We start from the raw sequence: 17,927 nt of genomic DNA, 5'->3' as shown, positions 1-17,927 counted from the left end.
GATCCTGTAGCTAAATAATTTTGTCAGGTATCTTGGCTGACCAGCTGGCATAGCCCACATCCCAAAGGGAGACAACCTTGAGATCTCTGACAGTTCAATACTGACAGTGCACTTCCATCTTTGACAGGCCAACAGTGCTTCACACAGCTTGAAATATTAAAGAACAAATGGAAAACTCTCAAGTTAACAGGAAAGTTTTGTGTGCACTAATTATAGACCACAAAAACCCATTGTGTGTGTCCAAGGCTGGGTCACACTGTTGTTACAAAGCTTTTGTAACTCTACTAATACCTTTAATATAAGCTCCTATTAATTGTATGTTCAACTTAATTCCTAAGCTCAGTGCTACTGGATTGCACTGGCCAGGCAGCTGACTAATTACAGCATGCTTATAGTGTGCTTAACCTGCATTTATAAAGCACATTAATTCTCATGATTCTGTTTTAATTTGGTGCAAGATTGACAACCTTTGATTTTTCTTCACATATCAGACCTAATACGAGCAGCAGCCATGTAAACACATCACGTTAACCAGCTAATATGACTTAATATTGCTTTGGGAGGCGGTGATGCAGTGCTACATTCTCCATTGGGTAACTGCAGTTATATCATCATAGATCTTTAAATTCTCAGAATGGTAAGGTTGGAAGGGACCTCTGGAGATCATCTAGTCCAACCTTCAGTGCAGCCCATATGGGGATTGAACCTGCAACCTTGACATTAACAGATCAACTGAGCTAAACCTGCCCCCCACTTCCAACTGTCTGCAAATTGCCTTTTTTGTTACAGATACTGGTTCATTARGAATCTTTATCTCCAAAAGAGCTATCTTGTTAGAGATACAAACAGGATTTCAGGGAAAACATGAGCTGCTATGATTTTCATAGCTACTGAATGATGTACAGCCTTCAAAACAGAGAGTATTCCCTAACCATGAAGTTCAACAATCCCAGGCCATCRTGCAGTATTTCGGCAGTTCTAGAAACTTAATAGGGAGAAATATTTCCTCGACTGTTTCAGAAGAGCTTTGGACTGGATCTGCTACACCTACAGATGACCGWAGGTCAAGTGCAAACGTCATCTTTGATATTTGCTTTCCAAACCTATATTGAAAAACTCAGAGAAGTACCGATTAAATCCAGTGTTGCATAAATGTGGAGAGGAGCCAATAACTCATTTAATCAGTTGGCTGTCAGCCCATGTAAGTCACAATTTTTGAATGATTTATGAGCACTGAGGCATACAGGTCTTCCTGGTGCTACTGCAATGAGCTATAAGGGGATCAGGGTGCATATTACTTGTTTGCTATAGAGACAAGCTGAGGTTAGGCCACACAGACTGAGGGCTGCTGAAAGTTTGGGATAGTAATTAGGACTTGGCTGTGTCCAACACCATCTCCACATCCCTGGCACACTGGTTAATACATAGTTCCTGCCTACGAAGTTCTCCCAACTAACAAATCCTCTTTGCAGCATACTTTTTTACCCCCTCCTCACTTCCTCCTTGCAATAAAAAACAATTAGAGAAAGTCCAGGACAGTGGGGAGCTAGAAAGATCGGTGATCTGGATATCATGAAGGAGGAAGAAAATGTGTTGTTTGGTCTGAAAAAGATTGAAGGAAGATATCAAATGTGGAAAAGGTTGCTGAAAGAGGAAGTGGAATTAACTTGTGCCCAAGGAGTACRGGACATAGAACAATGGACTTAAATTGCTACAAGGTTAGCTTAAATTACACATGAGGAAAAATCTGCACAGGCAAGCATAGTGAGACACTGGAATTAACTGGCTATGGGGCTTCCATTCTTCCTTTCTTAAGAAATGATAAAGCAAACATCTTGCTTAGCAAGAGACAGTATAGAAGAGTCTGTTTTAGGGCATGCAGACAGGCCCAATGACTTCCTAGGATTTCTTCCAACCTCCTTTTCTATTATTTTTTGACCTTTGTATTAGCTTTCCTTGCATCTGTCTGAGTATTCCTCTATTATTAGCTTTTCCTTTGGCATAATGGTTTTAAATGGTAATATACACTCTTATTATGAAATTTAGTGCCAATATATTGAATCTTTTGCTTTCTCATTCGTGTTTCCTCTGTTGAAACACAGGTAGAAAAAGAATACTCTGTCAGCAACAAAAACTCTATCAGCTACACTAACAAGTATTTTCAATCAAAATGTTATTTGAAACAAAATGATTTACATACAAAATGGTAACTTCAAAAAAGTCTACTTTTTAACAAAATGTTAGGTTCTTGATGAAAAACTGATCATTTTAGAAGAGAGTTTTCAACGAAAAGGACTTTTTCTTGGACTTACCTTTTCACAGGAWAAAAGTAACTTCCTAACTGGGAGTAATGATTACAATGTTCCTTTTATTATTCCTTGTTGCCATTTCTTCCATTAGACTCTCTATCAACACATGGCTTTGATTTCCTTACTTTTCAAAATAACTACTTATTTTTCACAAAACATAAAGGCAAACAATATACATATAGACTTAAAGTGCTGTTTATAGTGTATTACTAAGCCATTGCCGACGCGTGCATATGCCTGCGCAAACAAACACGTCAGCAATAATCTCACCTTTACAGATTCAAAATCTGCTTGTTCTCTGTTCAACATAATCCAAAAAGGGAAGCCCTCTGTCCCCAAATGCTGCTCTGCCTTTATCCCAAGAGGCAGGCTCCAGGCTTCCCTATGTATGTGATTACTGCTGTACAAATCTTTGCCTTTCTCTCAAGGCCATTCTCTTTATGCGGGATGACTCATTAGCCTTTATCCCCAGTAGGGAGCTGACATCCAATTAACTAGCTGACAGTCCTCTAGTGGCTCCCACTAGTCCTATAAGGCTGTGTTTACAAACACAGGCTGTTGTGCCCGTAAGGGAGGGTAAGTTAAAAGTCCCCCTGCCAGGCCAGTTTGYTCAAAATCTTCAGAGCCCTTCAAATAATACCTTTGTATGTTAAAGATCAGACATATTGCTTGCAGCAGGATGCAAGCCATCCTAATGGCTACATCTGCGTTTGGCGGGAAAGGGAGCAGCAACTGGTATCAAAACAGGAGCATCATGGCACAGCAACTGCCAAGATTTGGGTTTCAGCTGGAAAGCCGAAGGAAGTTAGCAGACAGGGAACTTTGTAAATATGGTCTGGGGAAGTACCTAAAGGGTTTGTCCATAGTGGTTTAAGTTCTCTCAGAAAGAAATGGGCTTCAGAGCCTTTTAATAATAAAACTATTGATGTGGCAACATTTGCACAAGGAGACAAATTATTTTATTAACTCATATATGAGTCTCACATGCTCTTGAGCAGGAACACTGTGTTGCTTAGATTCCTACTTAGATTTTCCCTTTCAGTCAACTGACTATAGTTGCCCAGAACATTGTGATCACCATTACCCAATTTTTACTTGACATCAGCTAAACTCAATAACTGGATAGAGTTTCTACTCTGACATAGGTCTGGCCTGGAACAACAACTTCAAACCAAAATCAGAAAAGGTACTCCTACCGTGGCAGCTTGGGCATCTCTCTGGTAGCAAGTCTGAAACTGGACCTCAATTTCAAATATTCCTGAGTATTTACAGGATGTTGGATGGCGCTCTCAATCTTAATATTCAGCTCCAGCTCCCTTTCTGAGTTAGGTGCAAAAGCACTGACTGATCCAGACATTTTCAAATCTGAGCTCAATTCCTTACAATTTTCATGAAGATAGTCTGATCCTTTGAAATCACCTGTGCTTGTCACAAACTACAATAGTGGCTGTATTCATAGTGAGAAATACTCCACTGCCTCATGTTATCTGCTAGGTAAGGAATAGAAGGGAGATGGATTCTGAGGAAAAAAATAGGAAAGCATCAAATCCTAGTTCTTATTTCTTCCAGGGCTGCTTTACATCATGCAAACACTCTAAAGAGGTATTATGCCAGGCCAGTGCTATTTCCCTCAGATCTCTCCTCCACTTCCAGTGGTATAAATGAGAATTTAAGCATAAACTTTTAATATCAGTTCTTTGCCTAATATATAACAGAGCTGCTGACATATCGATCTCAATAATAATTAACTATTGCTATTTGATTACAACAACAAGTAAAACCTTCAGGCAGATAAGATCCCCACAGAAAAATGGAAACCAAGGCTGTGGTCAGAAATTCACTGCGAAAACAGCTCTGACAGTTTGAAAATTTACCCCTCCACCTCCTCTAGATGATGGTAAGAGATTAACGTCTCAACATCTCAAATCTGTAGAATCTGTAGTAGAAATCACGAGTATTTCCAATCTGCAGCAGTCTGCCAGATAAGCTCAAGCCTTCTCCAGCAGCAGTATGACCTTACACTGAAACAGCTCAGGGAGTCCTCACATTCTGTGAGAAGGGGACTCAGACGGACCAAATTAGACACAGTATTCCAGATACAGCTTCACCAGTGCCTAACAGAGGGAACTAACCATCTCCATCAACCTGCTGGCTCTGCTTTTGCTAATACAGCTCAGTATACAGTTAGCCTTCATTGCCCACTTCTGCTTTGCCTAGATAGTGACAGATAACCTGTTTGTTGGCTATATCAAATTATTCATCCCTGGATATCTTTCTGCTGCCTAATATTGAAACTGCTGCCCTTCAACATTCATCATTTCCATTTAAGCAAACAATGAAGACACTAAAATTGTTCTAAACTCACTACAGTTCAGACAGCAACAGGCCTACTCTTCCTACAGACCATGCATGACCATGAAAAAAGGTCACCAACCACACTGTGTTTTTAATCCTATGGCATAGGCTAACTYATGTATGAAAGGCCAACAGATGGACGGAAAGAGACACCCTCCTCCCCCTTTAGCTGGTATCAGCTCCCATTGAATTCTCTCCTGTGCTCAGGCTATGCACACTGACCACTTAAGAGCAGACAAAACTACAAACCACCTTGACGAACTTTCTAACCAGTTCTATGCATCTGTGTTCCTCTCCCACTCATTCTGTAAGTTTTCTTCTAATTAATTCCATGCTAAGCACTGAAAAGCTGCAGGGTCCTCTCAGACACCCTTGTCCCTTTCTCTACAGGCCCTCCGGTTCCTCTGTGGTAACCCCGCTGGTAAAAAGCTGACATCTGTGCAGCAGCTCACAGCCTGCAATTTCAGGTATAGCATGTGTTGTACCTTGAACTACCATCTCMTTTCAGACCTCACCATTGAGACCAATTAAGCACAGAGCATACAAGAAGCCGACTGAGTGTCACGTGCTGACTATAACCACAAGGACTTAGAGGCCACAAATCTGTTATTACCAAGCTGTTCCTGATAGCAGCATGCTGCCTCCTAACAAAAAGAATAGATTAGGATCAATCAAGCCTCCCTCTGGCTTGTCAGTGGGACTTTGGCCCACACCTTCCACCCAAAATTTTCTTCTTCTCCTGCTTCTGAACACCTAGCCAGCTCCAAGCTAACAAGGTGTCTGCTGAGTCAAGCACGAGCTGAACCATATGTTCATAATTAGTTAACTTCTTGCTTTGTCGGTAGAGGCACCATCAATAAATCAGTGGCAGCCCGTACTGGCCTTAAGAGATCCAGTGAGCCACCCCTAGCCAGCACAGACTCCTCCCCTGCACACAGGCGACTGGCCATATTTCATTCCAGCTGCGGCATTGTGAGGTGAATTAACTTTATCCTCAATTTAAAAAGCCAGCATGAAATCAAAAGAGACTTGAGGAAAGGAATAAAAAGAAAGAAAGAAAGAAGAGGAAGGGGTGGGAGGAGAGGGAAAAATCCTAGCAGGTCAACTCAAAGAAAGTCTGGTGAATGATAGTTTACAGGGATGGCCCCACTTAACCCATTGCTGCAAGGCTAGCTCTTGGCAGCACATTAATTTCCAAGGCCATTCTGCTTCTTATTCTCCAGTGTTGTGGCCAAAGGTCTCTTGTTACACGCTGAGGGGGGGACCCAGTGATATAATTGTTTTTAAGTCAAACATATTGTTAAGCAATACTCTAGATAGTAATCAAAGAGGAAGTAGAGCCAACCACTCTAGGGTGAGACAGATCGGCTGGAAACGCCATCTCGAGGTGCGAATGCTACACAGAACGCTGTGCTCAATTTTGTACTTGAGCAAGTAGGGGCATGGCTTGCAAACAACCTGATTTCCAGCAGACTACACAGCAGTCACCTGTGCTCACTGCTTCAGTTTGAACGTCAAGGGATGCTTTCACATTGGATTCTTTTTTTTTTTAATCTTGAAATCAAACTTCGGAAGCATCTTTATTTCCCTATTCTCTCCAAAGAGGAAAAATACCTGCTGTCTGTTTGTTTTAATATGAGTGAAAAGAACAAGTTACAAGAGGCTCAGTTGCGAGCAAGACCTAGGCATGTTACACTCAGAACAGCTCTTGTGTTTTCAGTTTGTTGATACCAGATTGAGATCAGATCCTGCTCCTGATCTGGGAAAGCACACAGCAATAGTCAAACTGCCTAGCACTGGGAATTCAAGATACTAAGCCTGACTCCCGAAGGAGGGTGAAGAGTGCTGGACATTTCTAGATAGTGATTAAAAATACTCCAAAAGAGATAGGCAGGCCCCAAAATCTCTTGCAGGGGATGTGGAGAACGGAATTCAAGATATTATCTTACCAAGTACTGATGTTTCCTACATAAATTTAGCAGAACACTTCTACATTTTAAATTACCTGTCAAACCTATTCACTGAAATTTTCAGTTCAGTTCAAGAAGTGGGAAAATTATTTTTTTTTCCCATCACTGCTTTCCTTCATCATCCCACAGACTGCACGGCAGTCACCTGTGCTCACTCCTTCAGTCTGAACCTTTGATTCTTCCTCTTACATGATCTCCTCCACCACTAACATTCCTGATTTCAAGGCAAACAGAATAATAGTGTTCTCCAAAAGGTTGATTTTTAGAAGTCTGGTCATAATTAAAAAATCAGACTTCTACAAAACACAAGAAGATAAAGAGACATGTTGATTTTGTAAGGTTTTTTTTTTTTTTTTTTTTTTTGCTTCACTTTAGGATTAAGTAGTCTTGTCAGTCAGACTTCTTGTCAACGAGTTACAAACTATGAAACTATGACACAGCTTCTAAACCCTTCAGGCAAGGAAAAAAAAATGAAAACTTGATTATTACAACCAAACTCCCATGCTCAAGAAATTGCATTAAACTCCCATGCATATTTCAATGCAGATGTTGTGCTTTCCTGTCATGCAGGACTCTGTCTAGTTGTTCTTTATTMTTGCCCAGAGAAAAATGAAATTAATCTAGCCTGCAGAGTTTGGAAATCATGTGAAAATATGGATGCTGGTATCTCAACAATACCTAAATACTGATAAACTCATTTCAGGAACAGATGGCTCAGCACATTCATCATGCCAAGTCTGGAAGGTAGTTTAGGAGGTATATATGAGTTAAGATGGCCAAATGCCCATATTCATTAAAGAAAATTGTATTTTGGCACCATTAACACAAAGAACGTTAGAATAATCACTGATTGCAGACCCTAAGAAAACAATGTGTAAATGAAAACAGAGATTGTGATATAAGACCACAAGCATGTAACTCAATCACTCTCTTTATTTCCCAATGTCATTTACAAATGGAATGTTAGACGAGACCTTTTCTAGCAACTGCTAGTAACTTAGAAAGAAGATTCAAAGAAAYGCAGAAGCAGATTTGCATGAAGATTTTCCTGGACCTTAGTATATCCAATAACAAAAAGCAAAAATATATCAAAAAAGAATTATTCTACAGTTTATCTCAAGATTCAGAGATGCTGACTTAACTCTTTATGAAGACAATACTGATTTTGTATCAAAAAAGGGTGGTTTTTTTCATTTTGATACAAAAAGATAAAACCCAAGCTGACAGCAACATTGCTCAGGTAAGGGCAAATCAATCAATCAATCAATCAATCACATGATTTACATCTTTAGTTGAAATTAACCAATTCCTTTAAATTTAGAAAATACTAGTAAAAGAATATAAGCTGTTTGTGAAAAAGCTATGGACTTGGACTTACTAAGGGTAATGATCTGGTCAATATTTGCACTCTGGGAATAAATCAAAGGTAACTGCCTACGTTCCAGGCAGTTCTTAAAGAGAGAAAAATAAACTACCCTTTCTCCCAGCTTTTGTAATTGGGAGTATCAGAATTTTCTTACACARCCCAGTCCGAGATGGAGGGTGAGCAGAGCCTTTTGCCTCTATATTGCTCAGTACGCCCTTCAAAACTTAAATCCAGTTGTAAAAGCCTGAGCAAAGGCTCCTTGATTTACTTCCCTAAACAACATTCTTGCCTGCCTGTTTGGGACTACAGGGAGGAATGCTAGGAAGCCCTCTAGTGTCCAAACACTGCAGTCCTATAAAACACACTGACCTCCAGGAATGTATGAAAACAAAACACTTTCAGCAATAAGCTATCCCTCCAAACTTATATTATCAAACAACTTCTTTGAAAAAAATGTCTATAGTCAGTGTTTTTCTTGGAAATCACAGTACCAGTATCTAATTCTTATAGAGGGTTTGTCATCAGACAGAAGATCTAAAATACTGTTTTCCTCACCTTGCATTTGGGGGAAACTAGTATATGAAGAGAKAAAGCAAACTACTGACTGAAGGCCAGCAGCAGATGCAAAAATTACTGTATCGGTACCTTTCAGCTTCCCAGTGAAGTATTTTGTTTCCTGCAGCCACACCTCCTTTGCCTTCTTCATTTTCTGTTTAAAGGATGCTTCTTCTAAACACACAACTTTGAACAGGAAAAGATGCATCAGCTATGCATGTCCACATTCTTTTTTCTTTTTCTTTTTTTTTTTCATAGATTAGTATTTCTGGGGCCGTGAAGATTACAGATCAGTCTTATCTCTATCACTGAATACAAACTCACTTGAAATTTGACGAAGCACAAAACAACATCCAAAAYTTCTAAAACCTCAGGAATCTAGGTTATTATCCAAATTTTACAGCTCAGTTCCATCTTGCTTTGACACAGGCAGAGGGATACACACATAAGATAAACTGAATGTCCAGGACACACGAGCAGAGCACTGAGAAAAACATCTAAAGCTTTGGAAATGCACAGCATTGTTAAAGGTTGGAAGGAGCAAATCAGTGATGGGCTGCAAAAGTTTTCTCCTGTTTTCTCAAGGAACTAAATACCACAAACACAAACGAGTCTCTAGGTAGGACAGAGGGCAATGAAACTTCACGGAGGCAGCTAGATACAAGGATTCATTTTCCAAAGGCTATGATTCAGAGAAGCAGCTGTGCTTTCCAGACAAGCTCTATGAAGACTCTTAGTGCAAGGTATAGTACCCTCAGACCAAAAAAATCTCCCTGAATAAGGAAGAAGCAAAAGACTTGGAAGTTGATATGCCAGGAAAAAAGCATGACACTGAAGAATAACACACACAGAGCTCACAGATTCATGGAGAAAGGCTGACACTTCCACTGACAGCATGTGYTACAACTTCTGGGGGGCTCAAAGCACTGTCTTTGGAACCGGACTGTGAACGAGTTTGCTCATGCTTTAAGGTTCTGCACAAAAAGAAAGACAATTTATATCATCATCTTGATGGATGTCTGTTACAAACCTAAGCTCTGGGCCAATAAATAATATTAACATCCTAGAGTAAATTAGTTCATTTCACGTGAACCTGCTGCGTTTCAAACAMTAGGACATTTCCATCTCTAAGAGAGAATTCAGTGGATGTTAACCTGAGGCAATGTGGGTCCCAAGATTCTTATCAGAAGGCTTCAGAGTTCAGTGCTGCGACAGATTACAGAGCAGTCATTAGGCATTTGATGAATGGCAAGAAGCCTTATTYCTGTCTAGAAAGAACAAGAAAATGAAACAGAAGCCACTGGAGCCCCTGGGTAACTCTCCAGCGCTGCCATTTAAGTTTCTCTTCTTTCAAATCACATCAGGAGAGTAGGACACAAGAACTTGGAGACAAGAGAAAAAGACTCTTCGATGAAGCCTGTCCTATTACATTTGATTAACTTTGCTTTCTTTTCACACTGTCCTGTTACAGTTTGCACTGGAATTGCACAAGTGCAAAATTACAGTAAGGCGTGGAGGAATCCTGCTCCCTCATCCACGGGCAGTTAAAATCCAAAGAGTTCTCCTGCTTCTTATTTAYTCTGAGGCCTTTTTATATCCCTTTGGCATAGTCAAGGGCTGCCAAATGGATGCAAAAGCCTTCCTCCCACCTTCACCTCCAGGATGGTGTAAAATATAACCGGCCAAATAATCCTGAAWGCAGTAATTCTCCAGTGCACATCATAGCTGAGAAGGAATTTATACTGTTATTGAAGTGTGTAAACTTCTGCTCTAAAATGAAATTTCAGTAAAAAATCAGAGGAGAAAACAGCTCTGATGTGTTTCGAATGGAATCCTACTTTTTTTAAAAAAAGGCTTTGAGATTTAGAAGACATTTACTCTTTTAATCCATTATATCAAAATCATTGACAAAATCACAATGAAACATTTTGTTCCTTCCTAAAAACAAAAGCCAAAGAAGAAAAAAAAATCTTTCACAGAGAATTAAAAAGCATTCAAGTTTCATTCCAGCAAGCTGGGCATCAGGACCTCAACATTCCTTGAGAGAAGAGATTATTGTCTCCAGCCAGCTTGGTGTAAGCCTGTAAAATCCTCTGCCAATCTTTTAGATGAATTACCATCCAACTAATTCCTTTTCATCACCCGTTCATCGAACACTACCTGCATGGACTAGGAGCTGAAGAGTTTATGTACACGGACAAAGCTGTTTTACCAGAATACCTCCCCAGTGACTTACTATTTTAACTCAGTCTTTGAAGGGTATGTACAAAAGCACTGACATCTTTCTCAGCTCATGACAACAACATCCTTCACTTTCTGACCCCTGACAAATTTTCATGTATCCTGGGATCTTCTATTCATTATTGATTAAGGAAGGCGACGTTATGCAGCTCAGCAATGGAGAGATGCCCTCACATATATTTACTCAGATCAGAGATCTCTGCCAAACCTCCCAACTACCAGCCAAGAATGGAAAGTACTCAGCTCCTACACCGAAGGAGAGTTGGAAGAGAGCCAGACTGCCAACTCCTGAGCACTAGCCAAGAGGAAAAGCAGTATTAAATAGGTGAAGCCCAGAACATAGGTACTGGCAACACTGTGCGCTTTAGATGAGCTCAGAGACCAGAATATGAAAAGAGAAGATGCAGGCATCAGTGGCTGATTAGATATAAGGCTCCACCAAACTCTGCTTCTGGAGAGAGTAGTGCTTTTGCTTCACACTTTCTGCTTGTGGAAAGTCATCCCACTACWGGCGAAACCCATGAGCCAAGCTCTTCTGGCAGATCTCCCCGCAGAATAGTTTGACTTCAATAGAAAACACCATGGAGAAAAACATGGCTTTTCWGCACACATTCTTTCCTTCATAGACTCAGCAATTTCACACAAATCACGATGGCCAAGCCTCATAACACAGTCCAGAGCAAGAGAAATTATTTTTTATCATGTATCATTTAAGCATGGGGCTACCTTAGTGCAGCTGCTTACACTGAAGACTTCCTTTGATGGAAAGGTTTGTTTTTCAGCTGCAGCACAGCAAATCAGTATGGTGGTAACCTCTGGACAGAAAAATGTAAACACGAGTAATGTGCCTCTGATGCCAGATCAAAAACAGGCTTCAGTTCCAAAACTGAATCAAGGTTTGTGTTAAAAAATCCCATCCAGTATTCCTCAAAGTTTAAACCAGAATCTAGAATAATATTTTGAACCGTCAAAGGAATGAGAAGCAGTACCAGTCTCACAAGATAAAGCACTGGAGGGACAGCACTGAAACTTATAAACTCTCTGCCTAGCTAAAGTAGAAGGAGGACAAGATGACCGAGAAGCTCCTTCTAGTCCTAGGCCATTTTAAGTTGTTACTCATGGCTTAGTTTACTTAACTTCTTTCTCTGTCTCCTGTATAATACCACCTACTTCATATGAGAGAACCGAGATTTGAAGACAGCTAAGCAGTGCTCAGGTCTACTACCAACTAGCTGTTAACACAGCAGGGCTTTTAACAGATGGATGAACAGTTCTGCACAAAGCACATGGCAGGCATCCATATCAATCATATTATTAAACGTATTTCATCTGCATAGATATTTTCATACATAAAAAGGACACTATCACRTATAAAAACTTCAATTTTTTTCAGATAAATCTGAAGCATCACTGCAAATCTAGAGAACTCTATTTTTATAAGAACTTGATGTTCACCTCAGAATTCATCGTGCCTAATAAACAATCTCTCTCCAAAATCTTATCTTAATGCCTGAATAGGGAGATAACAAGTTCCTTGTGTTGTTACTATTCAGAGGAAAAACGTGAAGGACAATTGCAAACATGGGAGAATAAAACATTCTAGCACCTTCACCACTCTGAAGTATTTTCTAAAAATCCAAAGAGTTTCAAAGCTTATCAAGATTAACTGACAATGATAGAAATTCAGTTGGCTTTTCATTATCTTCTGTATGTGTACACATTACCATGCAGACAAATCCATCAAAGAATATCCACCACAGCAATTACATTTCTGTATCATTATAATCCATTATCCTTTTCCATGTTGCTGCTAAAACATATTTCCTTAGAAAAACCAATCCTTTTCTGGTCACAGCAAATTAAGCACTATTAATACTAAATTCACTTTTGAGGATCAAGTCAGGAATCGACTTTATCCAGTGTACACYAAAAAACATAGAATCACAATCACACTACATCTAAATTCACTGTATAGCTTTATTTCAAACCAGAAGAATGTGCTGAAGCCACTGTAAGAACCACATCTGAGATAGATGTGATTCTATCCATCAACTCATGGTTTAAGCTCTGAGAAACTGCGGGTAAACTCAGAAGGMTTCTTTAAATTTGTTAAGTCTTGAAATCACCTTTTTTTGTTTGCTTCCAAATATTAATCAAACTCCCTAATACAAGACTTAATCAAAGCAGAAGAGCTACAGCCCAGTGGCTCTATTTGATTAATTCCATTATAGAGTAAATGAGGTCAACAGGTGTATTCACTGACAGCTGACAGCAATTTCAAATTGGTCACTGGTATGAGAAAGGAATAGAAAGGTAAGTATTACCCTAAAATGTACTACGAAGAGGTAAAAGACATGCCAGAGCTTTTTTCTAAAGCATCAACATACCACCCAACCAACTGGGTAATTTAGGTCATCCATTTGAAAAACAAGTTAATGTCAGCTGGAATATTCTCCAAGATGGTCCCCATAGTGTTTATGTTATAGGATGATTCTAAATGAACCTGCTTTGTTTGACCTAAAAAACAACAGAACAGACAAGATGTGGCAGCGTTCTGCAGACATCAAGGATAAACGCTACAGAGGGAGAACTGTCTAAATTAGAGCAAAATGTTGGCAAAAGGACAAAAGGGATTATACCCACTCTGAATGCATTCAGAGTGGAAACTAAAAAGTGTCTAKCCATCAGAACTCAAAGGGTATGAAGTAGCCTCACAGTGGGAATATCCTAAGGAAAATAACATAGTTAGTTTTAACAGGGAAATTGGAAAGTTGAAGAAAGTTACAACAGTAGTCAATAGATTTGGGAAGTGCCTTTTAGTCCTGCGTTCCATGAGGAAGATTGATCAGAGAACAAGAACTTATATCTGCAGAAATTTGCATTCAAAAATATTCTTACATATCAGTTTGATCAGGCTTAATCACACCTTTACCTCACATACATCAGCAGAGATGCATGCAAATGAGACATATCTGTGTGTACCTGATTATAGGGCTAGTACGTGGAGATATTAAGTGAGCCTTTATTTCATTTCTGATCTACTAGCCATCTTCAAGAGGGATGAGGAGCAATATAGCAGCAATATGACAGAGTAAGTGAGGAGGATTTGGAGTAGGGAAAGACACCTTGAACAGATGTTAGAATGAAAAATAATATGCATACACTGAGGTAAATCTGGTATAAAATTAACTCAAACCATTTGTAAATATTTTTAACACTATTTCACATTCAATAGCTGTGTCCTTAAAATTTATTGTTCTTTTTCTTCTGTGTAGAATCTCAATTGGAAAGCAGTTCACAATAGTCCAAACACAACATTTTGGCCATTTCTATATAAAAGTAAACTAAACTAGAAAAATCCAAGCAGAATTAGCCCCATCACTGTCATTTAAACGAGAAAAAAAACCACAGAGTTTACAGAAGAAAATAGTAGCATTAACACAGYCATAAACACCAAGAATGCATGTGAGTTACACACGTGAATATATGCTAGCACGTTCTTAAACTTTTAGGGAAGAACAGCTACAAAACTGGGAGAGAAATCCTATCTCCACCAAATCCAACAGCAACATTGTCATCTTCAGAAAAATATTTCATCCCTGAACTTGACCTCCAATCAAACAATCARTGAAGTGGAACACTAACTTCAACAAGCACGAGCTCCGAGAGTGGCCTCCTCAGATCAGCAGCAAAAAGATTAATTACCAAATGATTGCTATCTCTTGTCATTTTACCCTATATATGGATGTGGTACTGCTACGRTTCAAACCTCTTCTATCATGTGGCATCCATGCCCCATTTTGCAAAATTAGCTCTCTCTCTTACACCAACAGTGTTTGCCTTTCCTTGACAAAGTCACCCAAAAGCTGTTATCTCTTAAAATCTATGAGGCTCCTGAGCGCTGATCTCAGGGCCTTTTACTCCAAGCATGGAAACCATGGTATGTGGAGTCAAAATTAAGCAGTCAAGCTCAGCAAGTAAAGCACTGCCAGCGCCAAAGCAGCACGCTGCCTTCCATAGAGCTGGTGTACCAGTGGGGTGACTGCAGGCTATCTTCATACCTGCTTTTCACACAAACAGCATGTCCCTCCTCCTGCCACTTCTCAGGAGGCAGAGTATGCCTAAGCACACAGAGCTTTGCCAAGAGGAAGTAGATTTTTGAGCAAGGCGCGTTGTGCCAGGTGAAGGGCCCTGCCTAGGAGCAGTCGGGAGCAAGCAGCACCTCACCACACACCTGCCTCCATGAAGCAGGAAGAAAACACTTTCTGCCACTTTCAGCTCTGGCCTGACSTTCCCTTTAGACACCCAGATTTCCTCTCTCTGAGGCTGCTCTCTGTCCCCATACAGACAAGCTGCAGAGACCAAGGGCAATGCCAGGGGGCAGCTCGAACAGCCTGGCTCCCCCACTGGGGGGTTCCTCCACGCCTGCCTCCACCCTACAGGGGCCGGCAAGGCTCTTCCCCCAGGGGGCAAAAGAGGGAGCACGAGGCCAGGGGAAGGAGCTGCGCCCCAGGCAGGCAGACAGGCAGAGCAGCCTGGGCCTGGCAACCGGGCGGGCAGCGCGGGCAGCCCCGGCAGCCCCACCACCCGCCATCTCCCCCCAGGCGGGCGTGGGCGCGGGGTGATGACGTCGCTCCCCCCGTTCCCGCTCCCCCAATGGCCGCGGCTGGCGCTCCCGCCCTCCCCGCGGGGCAGCCCCAACATGGCGGCCGTCTCGGGCAGCGCCGGGCCGGGGCCGCAGCGTCCGGAGGCGCCGCTGAGCGCGGGCGGCCCCCGCGGGGCTCCCACGCCTTGCCGGGGGCTGTCCCGRGCCCTGCCGCCCCCGGGGCTGGGCCCTTCCCCGGCAGCGGTGCTCYGGACCTGCCCGGCTGCGGCGCCGGGGTCCGCCTGCCCCGGGCCGAGGGAGCCCTCCCGAGGGCGGAGAGGGCCGGGAAAAGGGGGATAACCGTGAGCAAGGAGGGCGGCCCCGGGGCCCGGGCGGTTTCGTGGAGCTTGTGTTTCCCGTTGGCCAACAGATACCACTTCCCCCAGGCATGCAAAAGAGGGGTGGGCACCCAAACGGTGTGGGTTGTTGCTGCAGTTATTCAATGCAGCGTGAGAGCTGGGGTTTAGGAAAGCTGCTTCAGCCAGCTCACCGAAAGCTGGGTTTGGCGGGGACACGCAGCACAAGCCGTGTATAAAGTATCTCCCTTGGGGGAAACAAAACAAAACAAAAAAACAGAAGGCAGGAGAAGGTATTGATTTAATTTGGCATGGCTATGAGTTTACCTTGGGCAGTGACCTAGGAAAACATGCCAGTAAGAAAAGAATGGAAGGCAAATGGCCCTCTTGATTTTTATTGTCCCTGAGCATTGGTAATGGGTAAAAGCACTGAGCATCCTCCAGGGGGGGRAAAATGAAAGACCGTCCCATATGCCAGCCTGGCCTGCCCTCGGCCCAGCCTTACCCTTGGCTGGCTGCAGCTTGCGTGCGCAGGCAGATCAGGTTACTTCTCTTAACAGACCTTGCCGTGGCAGGAGGCAGCATCCTGACTGAGCAACTGCTCTGCTATTAGCTGTATTCGCACCATTCCTTACGCTCTGCGAAGAGAGCCCAGCAGTGAAGAGGGTTTTTTTTTTKKTTTGTTTTGATTTTTTTCCTGGAAAAATCTTAAGCCTACCTATGGACTTTAATTACTGTGGAAAACTAATTTGAGTTAGAATTGCCTGTATATACAGCCAATCTTTCTGTCTTTCACACGCATACTTACGGCTTTTGATATATTGCCCTGTGTGGTGGTAAAACTTACTCCATTCACATCTCATTTATATCATAAGATCTTCTCCTGGAAAATTGGGGTTTGATAATAAACTAATTCCCAGTAAAATAAGCCATTTGCTGAAAGTTGTCATTTGCAGACTGCACTGTTCTGAAATCTACACTTCCTTCCGCAGAACTGCCCTGAATCACATTTGCTTCAACACACCCTTGGAAAGGAGTGGAAAACCCACTCTCTGAGCCAGGCATGTTGGACGAACTTGCTTCTTCCTGCTGGATTTTACAACTGCAAACAAGGCTTTAAAACAAAACAAAACAAAACTCACCAGCAGCACCAACAGCCTTGCTCTGAACATGTGGGATGCTTCCCTGGATCCCTGCTCATTTCCTGGAGCGAAATTCAGACATACCAGCTCAGTGCTGTCGTGAAGTGTGTGGAGGCTTTTTTTTCCTCTCTCCTTCTTTTCTTTTCCCTCCTTCCTTGTGTTGATTTGTGGGGCCAGAATGACTTTGATTTCAGCAAGTTTGCTGTTTATTCACGTCACAAGTTTGACAGCTTTACACCAAATCAGATTGCTGGGTTTCAGGAGAGCTCTGAGGCGTCACTGGGAGCTCCTTTAGATTAAACTCGCCTCCTCGGTCTCCCCCCTCTCCCCCTCCTTCAGAGCCATTTAAACCTCGCTGGGGCTTTAACAGAAACGTGCTCCTAAGACCTGCATTTCATTCTGCCACTAACATGGTAAGTGCTATTTGCATTTCTCTCGACCTGAAGGCAGAAAAGGAGAAGGTGGTCTCTTCGCCCTGGGGGTGTATGCAGAAGGTTCTGTGCCCTCTTTGAGATGGGGAAGGAAGAGGGCTCCTCTCCACCTGCAAAAGCAGGCTGTGCTGCTCTGCCTTCCCATGGATGAGCAGATTCCCTTCTCTAGGCTCCAGGCTGTGCCGTTGCCTTGCAGAGATTCAGGACTGCTGCAGATTGTGCTTATTTGGAGGAGGGAAAGGGATGACTCCTGAGACAACCCCAGCCTTTGCTACTTTTCAAGCTGGGACTCCTGCAAAACTGCAGAGGCAGGAGGGGCAGCAAACAGCCTGGACGTGGCTGCTGACTTTGTGCAAGCCCTCAGCATGGGACGAATGGACTGGCCAAGGACAGCCTGGGGTCCTCCCTTCAGCCTAAACAGACTAAGAACCATAGTGTTTCCTCAGGGACTCCAGGAAACAGCCACCTTCGTGGCATCCCTCTGCTGGGAGCCCCCCTGCCGCGTGCACCGGCTGCAGTGGGAAGTCCCTGCCCGGTGCTCAGAGGCGGCGGCAGGGGGGGAGCAGCGCGGCGCGGCGCGGCGCGGGGAGGCGGCCAGGTCCCGGGCGGGCGCCGGT

General features: G+C 42.5%; 1 protein-coding gene across 1 annotated transcript in view; it reads left to right on the top strand.

The window, feature by feature from the left end:
* The first annotated feature begins 15,498 nt into the window (after positions 1–15,498).
* GMNC (geminin coiled-coil domain containing) overlaps positions 15,499–17,927 on the top strand; it is a 6,793-nt gene continuing 4,364 nt past the window's right edge. The window contains exon 1 of the mRNA XM_085325111.1: positions 15,499–15,645. Within this exon, the coding sequence (XP_085181237.1) occupies positions 15,499–15,645 (147 nt within the window). The remainder of the gene's footprint in view (positions 15,646–17,927) is intronic.

This window comes from Rhea americana, unplaced genomic scaffold (genome assembly GCF_003343005.1).
Source record: "Rhea americana isolate MKP2758 unplaced genomic scaffold, rheAme1 scaffold_96, whole genome shotgun sequence".
Classification (NCBI taxonomy): domain Eukaryota; kingdom Metazoa; phylum Chordata; class Aves; order Rheiformes; family Rheidae; genus Rhea; species Rhea americana.
Note: the sequence above shows the minus strand (reverse complement) of the source record. Positions and strands in the feature narration are given on the sequence as shown.